General features: G+C 31.2%; 3 protein-coding genes across 11 annotated transcripts; 1 reads left to right on the plus strand and 2 right to left on the minus strand.

Annotated features, from left to right (window-relative positions):
• Window positions 1-1,497: 1,497 nt before the first annotated feature.
• LOC126869328 (uncharacterized) lies at window positions 1,498-11,654 on the minus strand. 8 transcript variants are annotated; one of them, XM_050625719.1, is made up of 5 exons: window positions 9,373-11,654; window positions 6,371-7,837; window positions 5,612-5,697; window positions 4,062-4,372; window positions 1,498-2,786 (listed from the first exon to the last, which is right to left on the minus strand). In XM_050625719.1, exons 4-5 carry the CDS (start codon window positions 4,143-4,145, stop codon window positions 1,647-1,649), a joined length of 1,224 nt encoding a protein of 407 aa, XP_050481676.1. In that variant the 5' UTR covers window positions 4,146-4,372; window positions 5,612-5,697; window positions 6,371-7,837; window positions 9,373-11,654; the 3' UTR covers window positions 1,498-1,646. The 8 variants fall into 8 exon arrangements, with proteins under 8 accessions (XP_050481676.1, XP_050481675.1, XP_050481674.1 ...); XM_050625718.1 differs by having other exon boundaries at window positions 6,152-7,837; XM_050625717.1 differs by having other exon boundaries at window positions 5,791-7,837.
• Window positions 11,655-11,817: 163 nt separating this feature from the next.
• On the plus strand, window positions 11,818-15,157 carry LOC126869326 (tether containing UBX domain for GLUT4). Of its 2 annotated transcripts, none has more exons than XM_050625714.1 (8): window positions 11,818-12,110; window positions 12,232-12,343; window positions 12,423-12,478; window positions 12,556-12,805; window positions 13,446-13,865; window positions 13,944-14,301; window positions 14,601-14,766; window positions 14,850-15,157. In XM_050625714.1, the coding sequence occupies exons 2-8, from the start codon at window positions 12,257-12,259 to the stop codon at window positions 14,986-14,988; spliced, it is 1,476 nt and encodes a 491-aa protein (XP_050481671.1). In that variant the 5' UTR covers window positions 11,818-12,110; window positions 12,232-12,256; the 3' UTR covers window positions 14,989-15,157. The 2 variants fall into 2 exon arrangements, with proteins under 2 accessions (XP_050481671.1, XP_050481672.1); XM_050625715.1 differs by having other exon boundaries at window positions 11,822-12,343; window positions 13,446-13,548; window positions 13,645-13,865.
• On the minus strand, window positions 15,077-17,856 carry LOC126869323 (protein ecdysoneless). Its single transcript, XM_050625708.1, has 5 exons — window positions 17,335-17,856; window positions 16,745-17,238; window positions 16,172-16,670; window positions 15,899-16,097; window positions 15,077-15,823 (listed from the first exon to the last, which is right to left on the minus strand). Exons 1-5 carry the CDS (start codon window positions 17,588-17,590, stop codon window positions 15,403-15,405), a joined length of 1,869 nt encoding a protein of 622 aa, XP_050481665.1. The 5' UTR covers window positions 17,591-17,856; the 3' UTR covers window positions 15,077-15,402.
• Window positions 17,857-20,143: the final 2,287 nt, after the last annotated feature.

Here is a 20,143-nt window from a genome sequence, read left to right on the forward strand (position 1 = left end):
CAACATTCTGAATACCTTTTTCTATAACATTTTCTTTTTTTCTATACAAATAAGGACTAGTCTCGCTTAGTTTACAAGTTCGCGAAAAGCTGCTGGTACCATTACAGTGAATTCTGTCTCTAGATGGCGTTTGTGGCGACGTACGTATGCTTCATTAGTGGTAGCGAGCTGTCGACCGCTTATCTTCTGTTTATAAATGTGATTGTGCGAGTTTAGAGCTCTCATGGACGATGTGTATATGCGAAGCTGCCAGAGATATCTTATAATTCACCTAAAAATGACTATTGTCAATGTATTAGGTTTACGTTTTAGTTAGTTTTTTGAATCCGACCGCCGCAAGGTGACCGGAAACATTTGCTTAAAATAATATTATCCTTTCCACAAAATATTATCAATTATTTATTCTCCTACTATTTTTACGATTAATTTTTTACTGTTTCATGCAAACGTTGCTAGCTGCCATGCGACAGCCGAATTGAGATATCTAACCCAATACATTGATGATATTCACTCTTACTTGAATTATAAGTTATAATAGATATTTCTTGCATCCTCGCATATGCACATTGCGCACGAGGTCTTTAAGCTCGCTCGATCTTGTTTATAAACAGAAGATAAGCGGCCGGCAATCAATACTGACGCATATGTTACTACAGTCATGCAACTACAAGCAGAATTTGCTGCAATGGTAATGATAGTTCTTAGCAAATATCTTGAAAAGTAAGCGAGCTCACCCTCGTGTATAGGAAGAAGTTATCCAAAATATTAATTTCTATAATATATTCAAAAATTATCGAAGTTGCAAAATAGTCAGCCTTTCTACAGTTTCAGCAAAGAAAGTTCGTGAACAGGAAATGGCTAATGCAGCGAATGTTTTACATTGGACAAAATATAAACAGATAATCTCTGAAAACACCATTTTTTGAACATAAGTTCGTAATCCAAGAGAAAAAGTAAACTCGAACTCGAACTATCAAATAAATTCTGTCTGCAAAACACCCGCTAAACGCGATGGCAGATGACTATGATTTTATTGTCAAATTCTGTCAACTCTGTTACCAATCTGCAGACATGTGATTTTGCAAAATGTACTTTCTTGTATGATGTAAAAGTAAATTGTAATAGAAATATTGTACTAGTACAGCTTCTCGAAAATTATAAGTTAGTTAATAGTTAAAAGTAAGTTATAATAAATATAGTTATAATAATAACAACTAAGCAGTACCTGTAAATCTAATGAAGACATTTTAGATATCTTATTCATTTATAACATTGGAAAATTTATGACATTCTAACATACATATTATAATATTGGATGTATCTTTTTGATACATTTATAATTTTGTTGCATGTTTTTAAAACATCCTTAATTTAATGTTTTACAATTAGACAAGTAATCTACATAATATAGAATTTAATATTTGATTAAATACTTATCTTATTTCATTTATTGCATTGTTCTTATAAGAAAATATTTATAAACAAATACAAACCAACTTTTGGTATATAAATAATTTATTTTATTTGATTTTATTAACATTTTTATATAATTAACTTATTTTAACTTATTTTGAAATTAAACAAAATAAATAATTTTGCAAAATTCATATATCTAGTTACAGAGATTTGTCAAAATAATAATTACATTAATTTAATTTAATTCGAGGAATATAAAGTAACTTTCTGCGATCAACAATGTCATCCAAAGAATTTAAGTCTGGTAAAACTGCTGGAAGTTCAAGATGAGTAGTTGACCGCACTGTTTGAGTAGACCATTCTTTTAGGTTTTGCGTAGAAGTATAATAAGGTTGTGTTGTTGTTGAGAATTTTGGATAATATGGATCATATTCTAGTTCGCTTGGTATTAAAGGTTTTAAAGACAATGTTAAAGCATACACAGGTATTTCTGTAGTAGATAGTGTCATACTTGCTGTTGTACTATGAACTGTAGTAGAAATCATTTTTGTATTCTTTTGTATAGATTTCAAAGTTTCTAAATATGGATAATTCCTATAATTTATAGATGATAATTTTAAAAAGTCAATAGGATTCTTTGTCGTTTGATAGTTTTTTACATTATTCTCCTGAGTTTGATTACTTCCAGAAAATGTATTTGAAGGTAATTTTAGAAAATTGTATAAAGCATCACTTACTTTTTGATATAAATAACCTTTTTGATTCATTCTTATTAGTTTTTCATTAAGTTTATCCTTCTCATGGAAGCTTTGACTGGGAGTAGAAAAATTTTCATTTTGTCTTAATCCATTTTCATTATATTGACTAATTATACGCATAGATTGTGTATTTATAGAATGATCAATAGGAATATTTGTAGTATAATTAATATAACTTAATGGATAAAATGAGCTTATTATATCCCTTCCAGTTGTTTCTGCCTCATTAAAATTCTTAAAAATTTGTCTTGAATTAAATACAAATCCGTGTCTTTCTTTATTACTTGTGTTTGTTGGTTGTGTTGTGTAAAAAGAATGAAAAAGGGATTGATCGCTATGTATTGAGTGTTTTGTATCAGAACTATTGTCCTTTCCTTCTTTAATATATTCTTTTGTACTAGAAATAATACTTCCTTGGCATTGCACAAGATGAGCATGATCACATATCAGAGCATCTTGTCGAAAAGCAGTTTCCTCAGGACAATGATAAGTGAATTTATTTCCATATTCATCACAAGTGTGATATATCTTACAACCAGCATTAATATCTGCGTAAAAACCAGCAGTTCGGTTTAAACATGAAAATATTGTTTTCATAGACCTCTCCGTATTCTGAAAAACATAAAAATCAGATTTTTCATCAAATTTTAATTAATATCTGTTACTGAAATACTTAACAAATATTACTATAATGCTTAAAACTACTATTCTTTTTCATCATATGTTTTATTTTTTTATAAAATTTATTTATTTCTTAATAATGAACCAAACTTTGCAAATAAATTATGTATATATAAACAATCATATTAAAAATCTTAATATTTTATTTTTTACGATTTTATAAGTACCTATATTGAATTTCAATAGATTCTTATTTTAAAGATAATGAAAATTGTTTTGTATCCATTTACTGTAATTGGTATTTTTATTTCAAATTAATGTTATAAATATAATTCATCTCCTTAGTGTAGTGATTAACAATAAGCATAGTACATACATATATGTATGTATATGAAAACTTAATAACCTATTTTATTTTTAAAAGCAATATATAACATGTACAAATAATAGACCAGGTGTGTATGTGTATGTGTATGTGCGCGCACGGGCATACATTTGATACATACATATACATATACATATTTACGTATGTATAAAATCAAGTGATAATTCTTATAATCACTTAATCTTTATTTATCTTATTTCAAATATCGAGTTATATTGATTTACCTACATATGTTTAAAATAAGATTCAATTTTTCAATGACTTAATATTAATGCTTGTTAATATCTTTATCTTTAATACGTCATAATACCATGAATCTTGGGAAAAAATTATCATTATATCTATCCTTTTATCTATCCTTTTATTTATCAAGAGGTTTATCTTATTTTATTATTGTTATATTTCCTTATTGTCTTTCTATTGTACACTTACTTATTATTATTAGATTAGATTAGATTACTAATTAATCTATTTATACCAATTATTTTGAATCAACATTTTGGTTTAAATATTGTATCAAATATTTAAATACTGTAAAATATTGTTCATAATCAATTCAACTGTGTCAGACTAAAATAATTTTCATTAATGCATTTGAAACATATTAATTAGTGTATGTATTTCAACAATTTCATTCATCGAAATATTTGTCGTTTCTTACGAATCTCAAAAAATCTTTTTTGAATACACAAGCTTAGTTTAATTTCATTTAATTTTAACAATTTAAATACATATCTTTATTTGAATACAAAAAGTTACGGTTTCATTAATATTTTTTAAACAACACCAAATAAAGTATTTACGTATGTAAAAAAGAATAACTTCAACTTTTATAGATCTAACAAAACTTATGTTACACAACCTAACATTTAATTACTTACAACTATCTCAGGCTGAGTGTGCAGAATAAGCATCATATACTGGATAATAATTTTCCAAATCCAGTTAAACTGGATCATTGTCATAATTTCAAAATGAAATTAAAAATACTTTTTTACGAAAATTATAAACTCACTGATATAATGCTACTATTGCTGGTACCTCTGGTTCACAACAATACTGGTAATGTGAAAGTGAAAACGTCACGTTTAGAATGTAGGATTGACCTATGGTATTCTTCTTACAATCTCTCTCTCCTTCGTGTGTATCCCTAACAGGACCTCTTTTCCTTTACGAAATATACACAGTGTAACTATAAAATTCAAGAATTGATTAAATTAAAATCACATAATAAACATTACAAAGTTTATTATATATTTTCATTAGAAATAGTGTCTTTTCGAATTGCATTAATTGCAAATTTTGTTTGAAACTAATAACAGAAGTTATGCATATTGCTCCTTTTCGCCTGTGTAAATCTAAAGTCAAAAGAGTACAATTATGATTGTTTATTAAAATTACAATCTAAATATTCTTTTCAAAAACTGTATATTCATCCTTACAATTAATGAAGTTTACGAAACATATAAATTTATATGGTAAACTTATAGAAATGTTACGTTCTTTCCGATTTCGATGATTTTAAAATATGTTATAGAAAGTAACATTTTGAATAATTTTTTCATATAACCGATAATAAACCTTAGTTTCCGAGATATTTGCAAAGAACTATTAGTACGAAGGATTCTATGTAGAATCGAGTGACCACATAAAATCACTTGTTCGAAATTATTCGTTTATATATACAAACGAAGATGGGACGAGCTTGAATATCCGAAATGAAGGTTCGTACACAACGTGCATATGCGCGGCTATAAGAGATCTCTGTTATAACTCAATAAAAAATGAATATCATCATGTATTAAGTTTATATTGTTCAAATTAATATTTTCAATCATGCCACCGCCAGGCGGTCGGCAACGCTTACATAAACTGATAAGAATTATTATTCTTTTGGTAAAATAATGTCAATTATTTACTCGCCTCCTATAGTTATAATTAATTTTCTATTATTTTATGCAAGCGTAACCAGCCGCCTCGCGGCAACCGGATTGAAAAATCTAACCCAATGCATTGGATTATATCCTCTTCTAATCCTTTAAATCTCGTTATATATTATAACAGACATTTCTTACAGCCTCGCATATGCACTTGCGCACGCAGCCTTCAGTTCGCACAACCCTCATCTATAAACGGAAGATAAGCGGCCGGGAGCAGGCAGCCAATATTGACGCATACGTTGCCACAGACGCACAACTATGGGAAGAAGTACACTATAGTGGCATTGGTAGTCTTTTGTGAATATCTCAAAGCTAAGCCCAACCGTCGATTATATACAAGGTGTTCGGCTACAGGTATACACAAACTTAAGGGGTTATTCTTGAAGCCGAAATGGGGTAACAATAAGGAATACAAAATTTGCGTTTTCGGCTGTGTTTTTTAGTAGTTATTGACAATTAAAAATCAACCAAAATATTCCTGCACGCCTTACATGAGCGAAAGTAGGTCAGCCTAAGGTGCGGGGTGCATAGGGATCGTCAAATCGAACGATACATGGCAGCAGCTTGACTTAGATATCTAAAGAAGAAGATTATGACATTTAAAGACGTAAACCATTCTGCACAACGTTTTATAAGAAAAATCATAGATTTAAACATTATAGCTGCCTACTCATTAAAATCCATAACAGCATATCGACAATCGCGACATGGAATATTTGAGTAGACGGAGTTACTGCTTATAGCGAATTTAGATATAAACTTGCAAAAATAGCTTGCAAAGCCCATGAATTGTCGTATCTGTTTCACGTTGCAGAGGACGGCGCCTTCCCTGTTCCAGGTCTAATACTCTCAGTCGATATCCCCCTTCCCAAATATTCGATTTAGTTTTTAAAAAAAAACATATTTTTTAACATTTGGTAAGAACCCCACTATATCGAGTGCATGCAAAACCTGCTTTAAATACTCGTATTTTTTCTCTATTGTTTCTGGCGGGATTAGCATATCGTCTAAATATACTAAAGCTATCTTACTTTTTAGATTTCCTAAGGCGGTGTTGATCGCTCGTTGAAATACAGCCAGTATGTTAGTAAGACCGTAGGTCATGCACAAGAATTCATAGACGTTACAAATACGATCTCTGTTCGGAGAATCTAACTAGTATCGGGGAAGAATCGACATAAATTCCTTTTATGTCGTCGACTTATCTGTTTATTCTATTTTCAGCGGGCTTTCGCGTTTTTGTTACTTACTGTCGGTCGGCGAACTCGTGCCTAAGCAGTTTTTGCACTACCTCAGTTTTGCACGGTTTAGGCTTGAACATACAAACGCACTCATACAGATGTATATGATAACATCTGTTTTCGCCAACCGGCCAAATATCGTCAAACAATTTTAGAGCTATAAGTGCAAGTAGGAACACCTTTCGTTGCAGGCGCCGAATGTTACCTTTGAGGGCTAGGTTTCTGTGGATTGCGACCTCGATCATCGCGTTGCCTTTTCGAGCATGGCTCATTGTATGCGCCGTCATCGCATATGTAACATTGCTTCCATTCTTGTTGCAGTCGTGCCTTTTCCGTCTGGCGATTGTCTTCGTTCTGCATACTAACTTTCTTCAATTCGACGATTCTGATTAAGAGCTCTGCCGTCAACTTATACCTCGCGCTTAATATTTTTAATTATCACTAATTCTGTTATTTTCGCTTCTGTAAAGGTGACTTTGGTCTGCTTCAAATATTCGGGTTTCATACGGATACAATTAACGTAGCTCCTCGCAATATCATTAGTACACTGTAGTGCATGCATCATTCGATGGTGCAACTTCTTTTCCGACTGTTTTCTTTTATCGTGCAAAGGTCCTCCCGAAATTTCTCCCAAGTACAAAGACGGTCTTGCCACCCGCGATATCACTTTTTACGGAGCCTGAAAGCACATGGGTACGTGCGCATTCCAAGCATTGATGCGGTATGCTTCCCGTTAATTTCTGGATCGAATCGCATCACGTATTCGAGATATCGCCAATATCCTCCTCGTTGAATTCTGGCAACGCAACCACAGGTGACAAAGCCGCGATGGTTAATACAGCCCTCGAGTACTCTGCTGCTGCGCCATTCCCAATGCAATCCAGGATACGACACACGAGATCCTCGACTTGGATACGTAATTTTCCATTTCGATTTGTTTAACACAAGTACACGATAAATGAATCCACGGAATGAATTAAATCACAGCACACAATCTGAAGCATTAGTGTACTGTCACGAGTATCGCAAGTTTGCACGTTAGGCTCACTAATCCCGTGTTTGATGTTATAAAGATAGTCATATTTTTAGAATACACGAGATCTATAATTCGCCAAGGTACTAGGGTAAGTGTCGTGCAGTCTTTCACAGTTCGCTTATCAAAGGACATCACTGCCTTTCCTGTTCCGTGGCTAGCCTATTTTCGAATAATGTCTCTATCCTTTAGCAATGCAAAGTCGGGTCGTTTGTCATGGGTAAGCTATCTCATGCATCCTCTAAACAGTCACATGATCGATATCTCATAACTCGGCGACTTTGAGCCGTCGGCTATTAACTTACCAAATATTCACTCTAGCAGCCTGCTGAGGTTCATACAGAGCTCTCAGTTCAGTCATAATTTATGGTGAAGCTAAATTGCGGCGGCTACCTGTCATTATATCTTCTCGAAAATTGCCACTAACATATGTATACGATAATCTGAAAAATAATAATAAAAATTTTAATGACGCGTTATATTTAATGTGTATTTTTTATTGATTATTTGGCCAAATGTATTTATTGTAGAGGTAGAAACGAGGTGAAACATAAATTTAACATTCAATTTTCCTAATTGAAATGAATTTGTGTTCATTATAATTTCAACAATTATTACTTATTGTTACAGACGAGACAATTAAGTTGGATAGCTGGAACTATCCTGACGAGAAAAAGACAAGGAAAGTTTCTTTATTAACAATTTTTGACACTCTATCAAACGCTCCGGACATAATAATAATCGCGATAAGCACGGAAGCTATAATAGTTGAATCTGGGAGGTGGTGTAGCGGTAAAACGATTATAATTAGCGAGGGACAAAGACGATAAGCGCGTGTTGCTTGCTCGACGACTCGAAAGAGAAGAAGGAAAAGAAAGAGAAAAAACAAAAGAAGATCGAAGGAAGGATCGCCTAACAATCGCAATGATCAACAGCGGCTACGTTGTTACGCACTCGAGACCACAATCCGTGCGATTCGAGCACAAGTCGGATTTTGTTTCAATTCCTTAACGCTTATGAACCTTAATAAATATATTAGCTAACAAAAGGCATCAATGAAAAGGCAATCAATATTATCCCCATCTAGAAAAAATAGTACTTGTTTTTAAATAGCACAAGAGATATAATAAAAAAATGTCTTAATTGACAATTATAAGACGCATGAGAAACATGACTCAATACGAACGAGGAAGTAGAAAATATCCGATGACTGAACAAAAATTTCATTTGAATATATCTTTGCGAAAATACAATACGTAATCTTAAATAATAATTACTGTAATCTTACTTTATTTATATAACTCATCAAGCTGTGAAATATGATGTGCTGTGACTATCGAGACGAATAACTGAAGTATTATATGTATCACTTAGTGACAAATAATAGCAACAATATCGGAAATATTTCTGCAATTTTGTTTAAAGGTTATGATCTCGTAATAGAAAAGAAATTAAAAATATAATAACTTTCAATTGAAAAACAGTTACATAAAATATAAAAAACACTACTATTAACATCTTTTTCCAAACATTTATAAGTTTTTAATAACTTGTAATTTTTTACTTTTTGTAGCAATTGCAAACTTGTTTTCGATCTTAATACAATTATTATGTTATGGCAAGTTCGTAGCATGGATTTTCTTGATTAAACCAGTCAGGATACTTTCTCACAAGTGTACGCTTCTACAATTTCACCTAAATACATAGGATGGAACTTCCCTCGCCCTCCCTCCCACGAACTTTGAAATGATTATGTTCCACAGAATGCTGATTGCAAAGACCTGTTATTAATTCAAAATGAGGGAATTTATCATATAATTGAACTAAACTTTTGCAGTTAAATAAATTCCGAGAAAACAAGGGAGCTGTTTGGTATGACCTCTTATATGCGGAACCCACTTACAGGTCTCACAAATATGTAAGTAAAAATATAATTTTAAAAAGTCAAAAATAAAAAGTTTCACTTTTAAATTAGTACCTAGATACATTGTCTCAACGATATCTGACACTGAATTATGTTACAGCACTCAATCGCGGCGGTCCGTTGAGCTTCTCAGTGCGTCAGCAGAAATTTTTTTTTTATATTTTACGTGGAGGAAATCCGCACGGACGCCAGGCGGCTTCTGGGGAAAGCGGCGTAGTAGTGTCGGACTCCAACAGACTAAAACCTCCATGATAACCGTCCCGGCTGCGATCGAGAGAGGCCCGGGAACCGCTGTGAGCGTCGCAACGGGGCCTCCCCCGCGCGCCTAATATCACCGCTGATGGAGCGGTGTGTGACCATTGTCACACCGCGCCTCGTCGCCGGAGCCGCCGTGCCAGGCAGCCCGGTTCCCCTACTGGACTGCTTGACGGCCCCGAGGCGCTGAGCCGCCAAGCGCCCAAGCTCGAAACCCACGGGGGGCGCGGCGGGCCCAACACGCTTCGTCAACGCCACACGGAGTCCCAGGCGATCACCCATGCGTTAGGGGAACCTAATCCCTTCGTAATAGTGACGACTGCACGAGTGTGCAATTATGCAAAGAATCTTTTCAAACAATTATATAATGTTTCCTGAATTTGATAAATGGAAGCAAGATGTAACGATTTTGCGTCTGGGAATTACGGTTTGAAATCCAGGAATCCATAGCATTGATTTAAAAATTGTGCATTGTTAAAGTTTGGTATTTTTTATTAAATTCGTCGACTTATTCCGCATTATTCTTTTTGTTTTATACGTTGTTCATCTTTGTTAATACTAGGAAAGTAACTGGATATCGTCTTATAAAGATAGAAAAGTATAACTAATATTGGTTGAACAACGTATATAATCTTTATTCAAAATGTTATTTGACAAATCCAATCATATATCGATAATAAAGCGAGATTCCGTTATGTTCAATACAGTATGTGTGTAAATAAATAATAAAATTTACCATTTAAATGGCTATCACGTTAAAGTAAGCTATGCAGTAGGCCAAAAATACCAAGCTTTAAAACCTAATGGATTTCTAAATTAAAAATTTCTATGTCTTTTTTATTCTTCTCTGTTCATATGATTACTATCAGGAAATATCACAAAAGTATTTATAATATTTTACAACAATAAATGACCTCATAAACCAGCGTACTGAGGAAAAACAATATGAATTTCATGCGACAGTGAGAAAATATTCATGTCAGTACAATTGACATGCCAATTACCAAGAATTAGTTTTAGATCTAAATGAAAAAATATTAAAATTATTGCATCATTCTACTAACCCATAATCGTTTGAAAGGGAATCTTCCCTTTTTCTCTCTAAAAAAAATATATTAAGCAATTAATTTCTCTATCTTAGATAACTTATAATTAATTTCATTATTGTGCGATTTTGTCATTCTCACACTTGTCTATATCGAATAGAAAAGTAGATATGAACTTTTCCGTAGAACCGTACAATTAAATAGATTCTTGTAGCGTAGAACTCAATACGTTCTTATCTATGTGCAACCAAATAGGGCAGATCCCTAACTTTAAGCTTAAATACGTAGGCTCTCGTATATGCTAAACTCCCACCAAACAGGGCAGATCCTTAATTTTATAAGTTCTTATATATGCCAATGTTAGTTAAACTCAGCATTTTATTAGTTAAACTGAAAACTATGGGCGTGAACACTCATTTCTTCTCCGGTAATATCGAGTCACCTAGCCCCTGCAAACGCCATCTCTTGACAACAAGAGAGAACATAAACATAAACAGAACATAAATCACTACGTACGCATAAGATTTAAACTGCTGGATTCCTAAAACCAAAACTTGCATTTTTAGATCTAACGCATTGAAAATCATTAAATTCCAATAGAGAACGGCAATAATTTTATGTCCACTAAACCGAAGTTCTGCCAAAAATTCCGTTACTTACTTAACTGTTTAGGTTCTGAATACTTCTATTGGACACAATTTATTTAAAAATTTAAAAAATCACGTATTGTAACAAAATCCTCTCGATAATCATTTCTATCAATATCATAGATATATTAAAATAAGATTGTCGTATTGCCAAAGGAAGTATCGATAATTCAGCAAGAATGTGAACTATATTCAATAAACTAGTTTTATTTAACGTTTGAAGAAATTTTGTTATGAAAATTATTGATAATGCATTCTACTCTTACTATGCAGAAGATATTAACAATTGCACAATTTACTAAAAAATGAATTGAATGAAAATGAAATGAAAAATAACATTTTACGATAAAATTTTTCATACCCATAGATTTCATAAACCATTTATAATTGCAAACAAATTAAAGTGAGATATGAATTTTGAATTTCTCAAAATTTTACGCATTTATGTTCGAACCAATAACTAATACGACCCCAAATTACCACATGACCATCTTCCCCGCTTCCTGGAGGTGATCCCCCCCCCCCCCCCTTCCTTCGCCAAAAGTAAAGGTTTATGCTCGGCTTTATCACGGTTATACATCGTGATCGTGGGTTAGACTGTGCAAAATTGTATACATAGATTTTTAAAAGAGAAATGAATAACTAACTATAAGATGTTATATAATTTATGCAAGTTTCTATAAAAAATATTTTTACTTAGCAAAATATTCGATGCTTGGCTTTTTTTATAAAAAGATATGCAAGTGTATTGTACACCATTTAACTTGCCATTTTTAGTATTTAAATATAAAACGTTAAGGAACATCTATAGCATTCAACATTCTTTTTGACATTAAATATTTAGGTATAGATATAAAGAGTATTTGAATTCTTCTGTCTTATTCTGTTGTTTGTTACATGTAATGTGATCTGCTTTGATGCCTTATGTTGTACTTTAAATTTTTATTCTAAATGTATGATTAAAGCGGTTAACACAAACAATTAACAATTATGGCTACAAATAAAAACGTCATAGTACTTGTGCCAAATGGTCGTCGACAAAATGTTGGAGTAACTCCAAATACAACAATACTACAAGTAAGCAGTAAAAATATTAAAAAATTATTTTGATAAATATTTTGTTATGTTAATGTTAAGTAAAATATCTTTCTCATAGATTCTGGAAGAGGTGTGTCAAAAGCATGGATACAATGTAGATTCTTATGACCTTAAGTAGGTATTATCATAAAAAGAAGTCATTGTATGTTATAAAAATATATACTCTAATTGAATGTATTTCATTTTTACAGACATTTTAATCATGTATTAGACCCTAATGCTATATTACGATTTACCGGATTAGCAAATAATGCACAATTAGAAATGGTACCTTGTACAAAAATACGTTCCGTTTCCAATGTCACAATAGGTATACAGTTAGAAAATGGGGAAAGATTAATGAGCGAATTTACATCTAATGTAACATTAGCTGAAATTTTAAAGCATGTAAATTTTAATGAAGATTTGGAAAAAATTATTTTAATTTACATGCATCGTGAGGTATGAGTATATTATTTTATTGTTAATATTATTATTTTAATAATAAATTTTATGTTAAACAGTAATTAGAAATGTTTCTACATATATATAAATATATTATTTATCTAAATTTATTTTTATGTTACAATGATCTTTACATATTAAGAAGCACATTGATTTTAATGTTAGTGAACTTTGTTATTGTATTTACAATTATTTAAATAAGCAATTCATGTACATATATCAACTTTTCTGAAATAGTTTGTTGTTCTGTAAGGACTCAGATTTAGATTTAGAATTTATTGAATTCGTTGCTTAAAATGGGAGTTCTACATAAAATTAGCATTTTTTCTATTACTTAATAAAAAATCTAATCTACTACTAAATATATATTTTATCAAAACCTGTGTGGATTTATTCATTATTTGTATACATCATGGAAAACAAAATTAAATAAATTGTACATTTATATAAATTTTTTAATATGTAATCCATAGCATTTTACTTTATTGTTTATGCTCTATAATATTAAATGTGTAATAATATTACAGAAAATATTGTAGAATATCAGAGTCTATTAAGAAGTTCTATGCAATTATGAAATTGAGATAAAATTTAAGATGTATAAAATCCGTTTTATATTATGCTATGATTTTTACAGATTTCTGGAGTAGAAGCTTTAAAAAATACTACTCTGAAGTCATTAGGACTCGTCAATGGTAAAGCTGTATTACGATTAATACAAAAACGACCTCAAAGCATAGGTAATATTTCTTTGACAACATCAAAAACAGTTAAGATTGCTGAAAACTTCAATATACATAAAAGAGATTCTGGAAATGAATATTCATTAATTGCAGATACTAATGAAACATCAGAATGTATGACTTCTACAGGAAAGCAAACACAGAAACTAGGAGAATTAAAAACATGTTCTCAGAACGAAGAGAGAAAAATAATGAAAAGAGAATATGAAAATAATATAATACCATCCACTAGTACAGATAACTATACTGGAAACCAAATTTTATTGCAGCCATGCAACAAACATGAAACAGATGATTTAAATAATATAGAATTCGTAAGATTTATGTATACTAAAATTTAAGTACTTGTGTAAAACATACAACCTCTCTCTCTCTCTCTTTTCTTATTGCAGTTAGGTGAAAGAAATGCTTTGGTATTCGATCAAACTACAATTCAACGAAAATTTAGAGATGAATTACCAGATGATTTTTATGATCTAACAGTTGATGATGCAAAAATATTATTAAGAGATGCTAAACGTTATAGAAAAGAATTAGAAGAAGCACCTCTCCTAACAAATATTCAACGACAATCCAATCAAGAAAAGCGAATATTAAATCAATTAAATAAATATCATTATACAATTATCCGTATACAATTTCCAGATCAATTTGTTCTGCAGGGTTTATTTCAACCAATGGAAACTGTTCAAGCAATCAAAGATTTTATAAAATGCTATTTGATTGATGCAAATAGTGACTTCATAATTTGTAAGTAAAAGCAATTTCAAAAGCATATAAATTTATCTTTTCATTACATATTTTTATACATCTTTTGTTTTATAAAAATTAAAAAGGAAAAAATTTTTAGAAAAGCCCTAGACTTAACGTAATATTTTACAAAAAAATTTTGTTTATGAATTCAGAAGAACTTAGTTCACAGTAATTTTTAAATTCATCTTATTATAAGTACAATAATCTTATTATAGATTTACATTATGTAACATATTATACATCCCGAAAGTATATGTTTATTATAGATAGTAATACATATTTTTCTTATTGAATAGTTACTACGCCACCGAAACGTAGTTTGAACCCTAATTCTCGCTTAGTTAATGAAAATTTAGTTCCTTGTGCTATCGTTTATTATTCTGGGTCATCAGCTCTTAAATTGGATGTAAAGGAAAAGTTTACAGATCCTAAGAAAGTTGAACTGCAAGTAGCTAATGTTAGGTAAGTGACGTTTATAAGTACTGACTCCTTGTCATAATTCTACATGTATAAATACTGTTTAATATACTATATTATTGTTTTAGGAAATCAATGCTAAATAAAAATGAGAATATAAATAATGATACAAATACTAGATCGACATTTAACACACCAACAAATAATGAATCCGTAACTGAAAAAGGAAGTAAAATTCCAAAGTGGTTAAATCCATCATTTAAATAATTAATGACCTTTGTTATAGTCTGGCAGACTTTGGAATATTTTAGAGTAAAGTATAATGATATTTTAATATGTACATACATGACACACATAGATATATACATTCATGTATTTCATTTAATATTGTAATTAAACATACTTTTGTATAATAAAGACTGAAAAAAAACGAAAAGTCATGTATAAAATATACATATTTTATAACAGTTGAAAAAATATTTAAAAAATTGTGAGTTTGTAATACTACATCTATGTATAAAGTTACTTTCTTGTTGTCAACGATAAACGTGCTATTGATCTTAAATTTCATCTGCTTTCAAAATAATAAATACATATTTTGCATAAAATGGCTAGCAGGAATTTCAATCTATTAACAATCATTAACATGTTTAACTAAATATTAATATTTAGATAAAATTATTAACTTTGTAAATCAGGAGGTACTGTAGTGGGTGATTGTAATTGTAAGTGCAGAAGTTGTCGAGCAGGTCTACCTATTATATTTCCAGTTGGACCTGAACCACCTGCTTCTTCTGTAATACTTTTTAACAAATTATCTTCTATAACATCAGAACTTTTATTTGTCTCAGAGTCTTCATCTTTTTCTATTTGAGACTGTATTTCTGAATTTAACAATCGCATATATTTGTCCATTTCATTTCTTTTATCTTCATCATCTTCACCCAAGGATCCCTCTGAACTTCCTTCAAATTCTCCTTCATTTCCTGGAACAGCTAAATCTAATATTCCTCGTAATGTACTATCAAATATGTCTGCATCGAATTCAACTTTTCCATTGTCCTCTGGATCATACATTCCATCAACTTCTGTTGAAAGATCTCTGAAAACAAAGAAATATATAGATTACACATACACACTTTGTAATATTATTAAAATTTTAACAAGTGTAACATACTCTAAAAATTGTACACCATCAATATCACTATTTTGATTTAAGAACATCTGTACTTTTTCTTTAAGACTTAATGATTCTTGTTTATGTTTCTTGCTTTTAGTATTTCCCCACTTTTCGTTCAAAAATGTTTCTAACTGTATTGGATCTACATTTAACCAACTATCACTATCTGCAGGACTTAATGCAGCTTCATCTTGTGCTATGTATTAAGTATAATATGAAGTAATAATTAAATACTGAGTAATAAATGAAATATTAATTTCAAAAAATTACCATGTAATTCGACATCATTGGACTGTATGTTTTCCCATGCTTCTAAAACCTTTTCAGCATCACTTTTATTAATGTCGGTAATAGAATTATATAGATTAAAGTATTTGAAGTAATAATCTTTTGCTGCATTCAAGAGTTTTTCATATTCTTCGCTACCTTTTAAAAGATTTTTAAAATAGCCATTAACTTCTAAACGGCTTAAATATGTATTTAAAACATCTTCATTTGCTTTTAATTTCTCAGAATTATTAACTGATCTTTTTTCTCTTCTTCTAAGTTCTTCATTTGCACGAGCAATTAACATTTCTAAACCACATGCTATTTTAATTCCAAGTATGTGTGCATTATACTTTGAATAAGTTATTGGGGGTATATTCCAGCCTGTCCTTGGGTCTCCAGTATATCGACAATGATTTGCCATTGCATACAAACATTTAGTCATTTTTACATTAACCATAATACGTTGTTCAGGAGGAAAATATTTCATAGCACGACAAACCTACAATACATAAAAATTTATGAAATAAACCAAATTATAGTTGTACACAAGTTTATATAATATTAAACTTTTACTTTTCTTTCAAGTGGATCAGAGTGGCAAATTGTTCGAATAATTAATGCAATCAGTCTTGGTTCTTGTCGAAGTATTGAAACTGCTTTCTCAGGTAAAAAGACTCGAGCCTTGTGATGTCTTTTTTCAATCTCACTAGGATAAATATTAATTCGTCTTTTTAAGACATCTTGTACTTTCTCCGAAGCTCTGTAAAAATATGGCTTCTCCCAAAGATTATTTAACAAATCCAACCATGTTTTATGTTTTTCGCGAATAATGTGCAATTCACCATTATATACAAATACATGGTTTTCACATGTTTCAGGATTAGCCCATGGGGGCAAAACATTTGCAGCTTCAATTAAAAGAAATTCACCGTCAGAATCTATAACTTTAGCAATTAATCCATTAAAAGCCTGGGTAAGTTTAAATATCAGAAAGACCACAAACCATTCATCACTTATATCTTCATCAAAACGTAAGCGTATATAAATGTGAGGCAATATATTACATTCTGCAAGAATGAAAAATGAACGATATACATTTATTATAATCATGAACATTTATTATAATAATCATATATTTTAAATGAGTTATTAAAACGTTTTACCTCCTACAGTTGTAGAATTTTCAATAAGCTTTTCCAATAATAATGCTTCTTTTGTTCTAGGATGAAAAATTAAATTATCATTATGCCAAATATAACCTTCAATATACGGTGCAATTACTTCATTGAACTTTGTAATTTCTTGTAATAGAATTTCCTCTGTTATAGTTATTGAAGGTTTTGTATAACAAATTTTTGGATAAAGGAAACATTCAAGCACATCATCTTCTTTAACTTTAGGTATTTTTGTATAAGCCATGGTTATGGTTTCATCTGTTACGTTACCGCGTGAACTCGTTGTTAGTATAATTGTATAAAGTTGGTTTCAACGATTTTATTCATAAAGATACATATAAAGATAAAGTACACAAGTCATATGTTATGAAGTAAGTAAATGCGATATAAGAATGGAAACAGTACGCTGCATAGAAGCTCCTTCAGTTCTTGTCTAATCAGGCATGCACACTGTCGCCATTCATTGATCGGTGTTTCATTTTGTACTTTACTTCCTACTTGTCCACCAGAGGACCATCGGTATGACTTCATGCAAGAGCTTCTCGCAAGTGGCCCGTCTTGGAACACTTCTTATAAATACATATATACGTATATATACATATATATATATATAGATATGTATGATGTATGTATGTATGTAAGTTTAAACGTTCTATTTTACCCTAATGTCTAAGGCGGATCTGCTATGTGTTAGGTTAATTGTTAAATCTTATTTCAAGAAAATATTCGAAGATGATTCGTCTCAGGTTCAGTACTCTGAGAAATTGCCAAAAAATGTATTTTCAGAATTATAAGTTCATAAGAGAGTATAAGTCTGACTTTGCGTCACTAAATCAGAGTTTACTATTATTTTAGTAAATGTGGCTTATAACTATATCGAGAACATCTTTTATGAAATTTCCCCTATTTAATACTAAACAATCATAAATTGTCGGTTCTCGAAATTGACTCATACCTAGAAGAAATCAATAAACACATCCGTGTTGTTATTGAAATTTCTACCCTAAAGATTATTAATGAAACATATAATTCTATAGATAAATATGTAATTTCTAAAATAAAAACATATTCGTAAGGATCATATATCAGAGGATCAGAATCATTCTAATCACCTTTTACAGATCTGTAATCATTGTCTACATATCCTCCCAAAAATAGTCAAAAAATTTAACAAATCAATCAACTCCTACTGGTACAACAGAATAATAGATATAAGTACTAGTAACCCCCGAGAAGATATTCCAAGAGATACACTCGTCACCTTTGGCAAATGAACATAATCTTCTTATTAAGTGCAGCAACCGTGATTTACAAATTAGTTCAGACCACATGATTCTAAATTCAGTTGTAAGATTCCCATATTCATGACTGGCATAGTAACTGCCCCACTCCAATCGATTAATTCCCAGGCATACCAGTTGCCTGATAAACCATATGTATAAAAGCACCATGGAAATCAATAAAGAGTTTTAATTGTCATTCAATATTCGATCAAGTGTGTAATTATTACCTCCTTGCTCCTTATTATCCTGTAAATAAACTTATTACAAAGTTATAAATTTTAATGTTTTCGTTTACTACACTTTGTGACATACTTTAATCCTGGCTATTTATAAAGATAACAGAATTGTAGTGGAAGAAAATTTAAGAGAAATCAAAGTATTATGGAAAAAATTGACTCATGAGTTTGAGATGAATATTGAAAAACCAACCAGCTTTCTGAGGATGGAGATCCAGAAAACAGGGAAAAGAAATAAGACTTACAAAAGAACTACGCGAAGAAGGTATTGAAACTTACGGAATGCAAAATGCAAAACTAACGACTACGCCGATGCAGGTGAATGAATCATTATATCTGACAATAAGATAGGACTTTTCAATTTTCTGGAAGCAATAGAGAGTCTTCTATGTTTGGCCAACAAAATACGATACGATATAAATTATGCCATAGATTTAATAGTAGGTGTACGGAGAAATCACCGAATGGAGACAACGAATGTTAAAAAAACGTTTAGGTGTTCGCAGGGTACAAAGAAAAAATATATATTACTTATATATTTATGGCTTCCTGTGCTGCAAATTATACAGGGGATCCGGTGACGGAGAAAGGTACGTCCGAATATGTAATAAAATTCTGTGGGGGCACCATAAGTCGATACTTGAGGAAGCAGTCGGTAGCAGCGTTGTCTAGTACGGAAGCCAAGTTAATAGCTTGTACTAGTAATTAGTAAGTACTAGTAGTTGTAGCTAGTACTACATATAAAATATATAATTGAGGAAGCCAAACTGGTGATAAAGTTACATGTTGATAATCAAAATGCATGATATTTTGACCAGTTTTCGGATAGCTCTGTAGTTTCGGACCGATTCGAGGGATTCTCTCTCTTTCTCTCCTTCTCCCCCACTCCCCCCTCTTCCTCTCATTAGCTCAATCGTATTAGTTTCCAAAACACTCACAATCGGGGAAGTTGTAAGTGGTAATTTTTTTCACAGAATAGTTCAGAAGGTCATTAGAAATGAAATATGCTTTTATTATTTTTATTTTGCCTACCTTCTGATTTAGATGATTTTTGGATATGTGTAGAAGTTCATATTTTGGGCAACTTTTTCACATACATAGAATGAGTGGACTCGCTTGGTTTTCGAGATATTTGTGAAAAAACTGCCGGTACCGTTATAGTGGGTTCTGGCTATAGTTGTGTGTTGTAATAGCGCATATGTTAGTATTGGTTACCAGTCGCCGGCAGCTTATCTTCTGCATACTAACGACGGTTGGGCGAACTTAAAGGTCCCCTGC

Source organism: Bombus huntii, chromosome 9 (genome assembly GCF_024542735.1).
Source record: "Bombus huntii isolate Logan2020A chromosome 9, iyBomHunt1.1, whole genome shotgun sequence".
Taxonomy (NCBI): Eukaryota; Metazoa; Arthropoda; class Insecta; order Hymenoptera; family Apidae; genus Bombus; species Bombus huntii.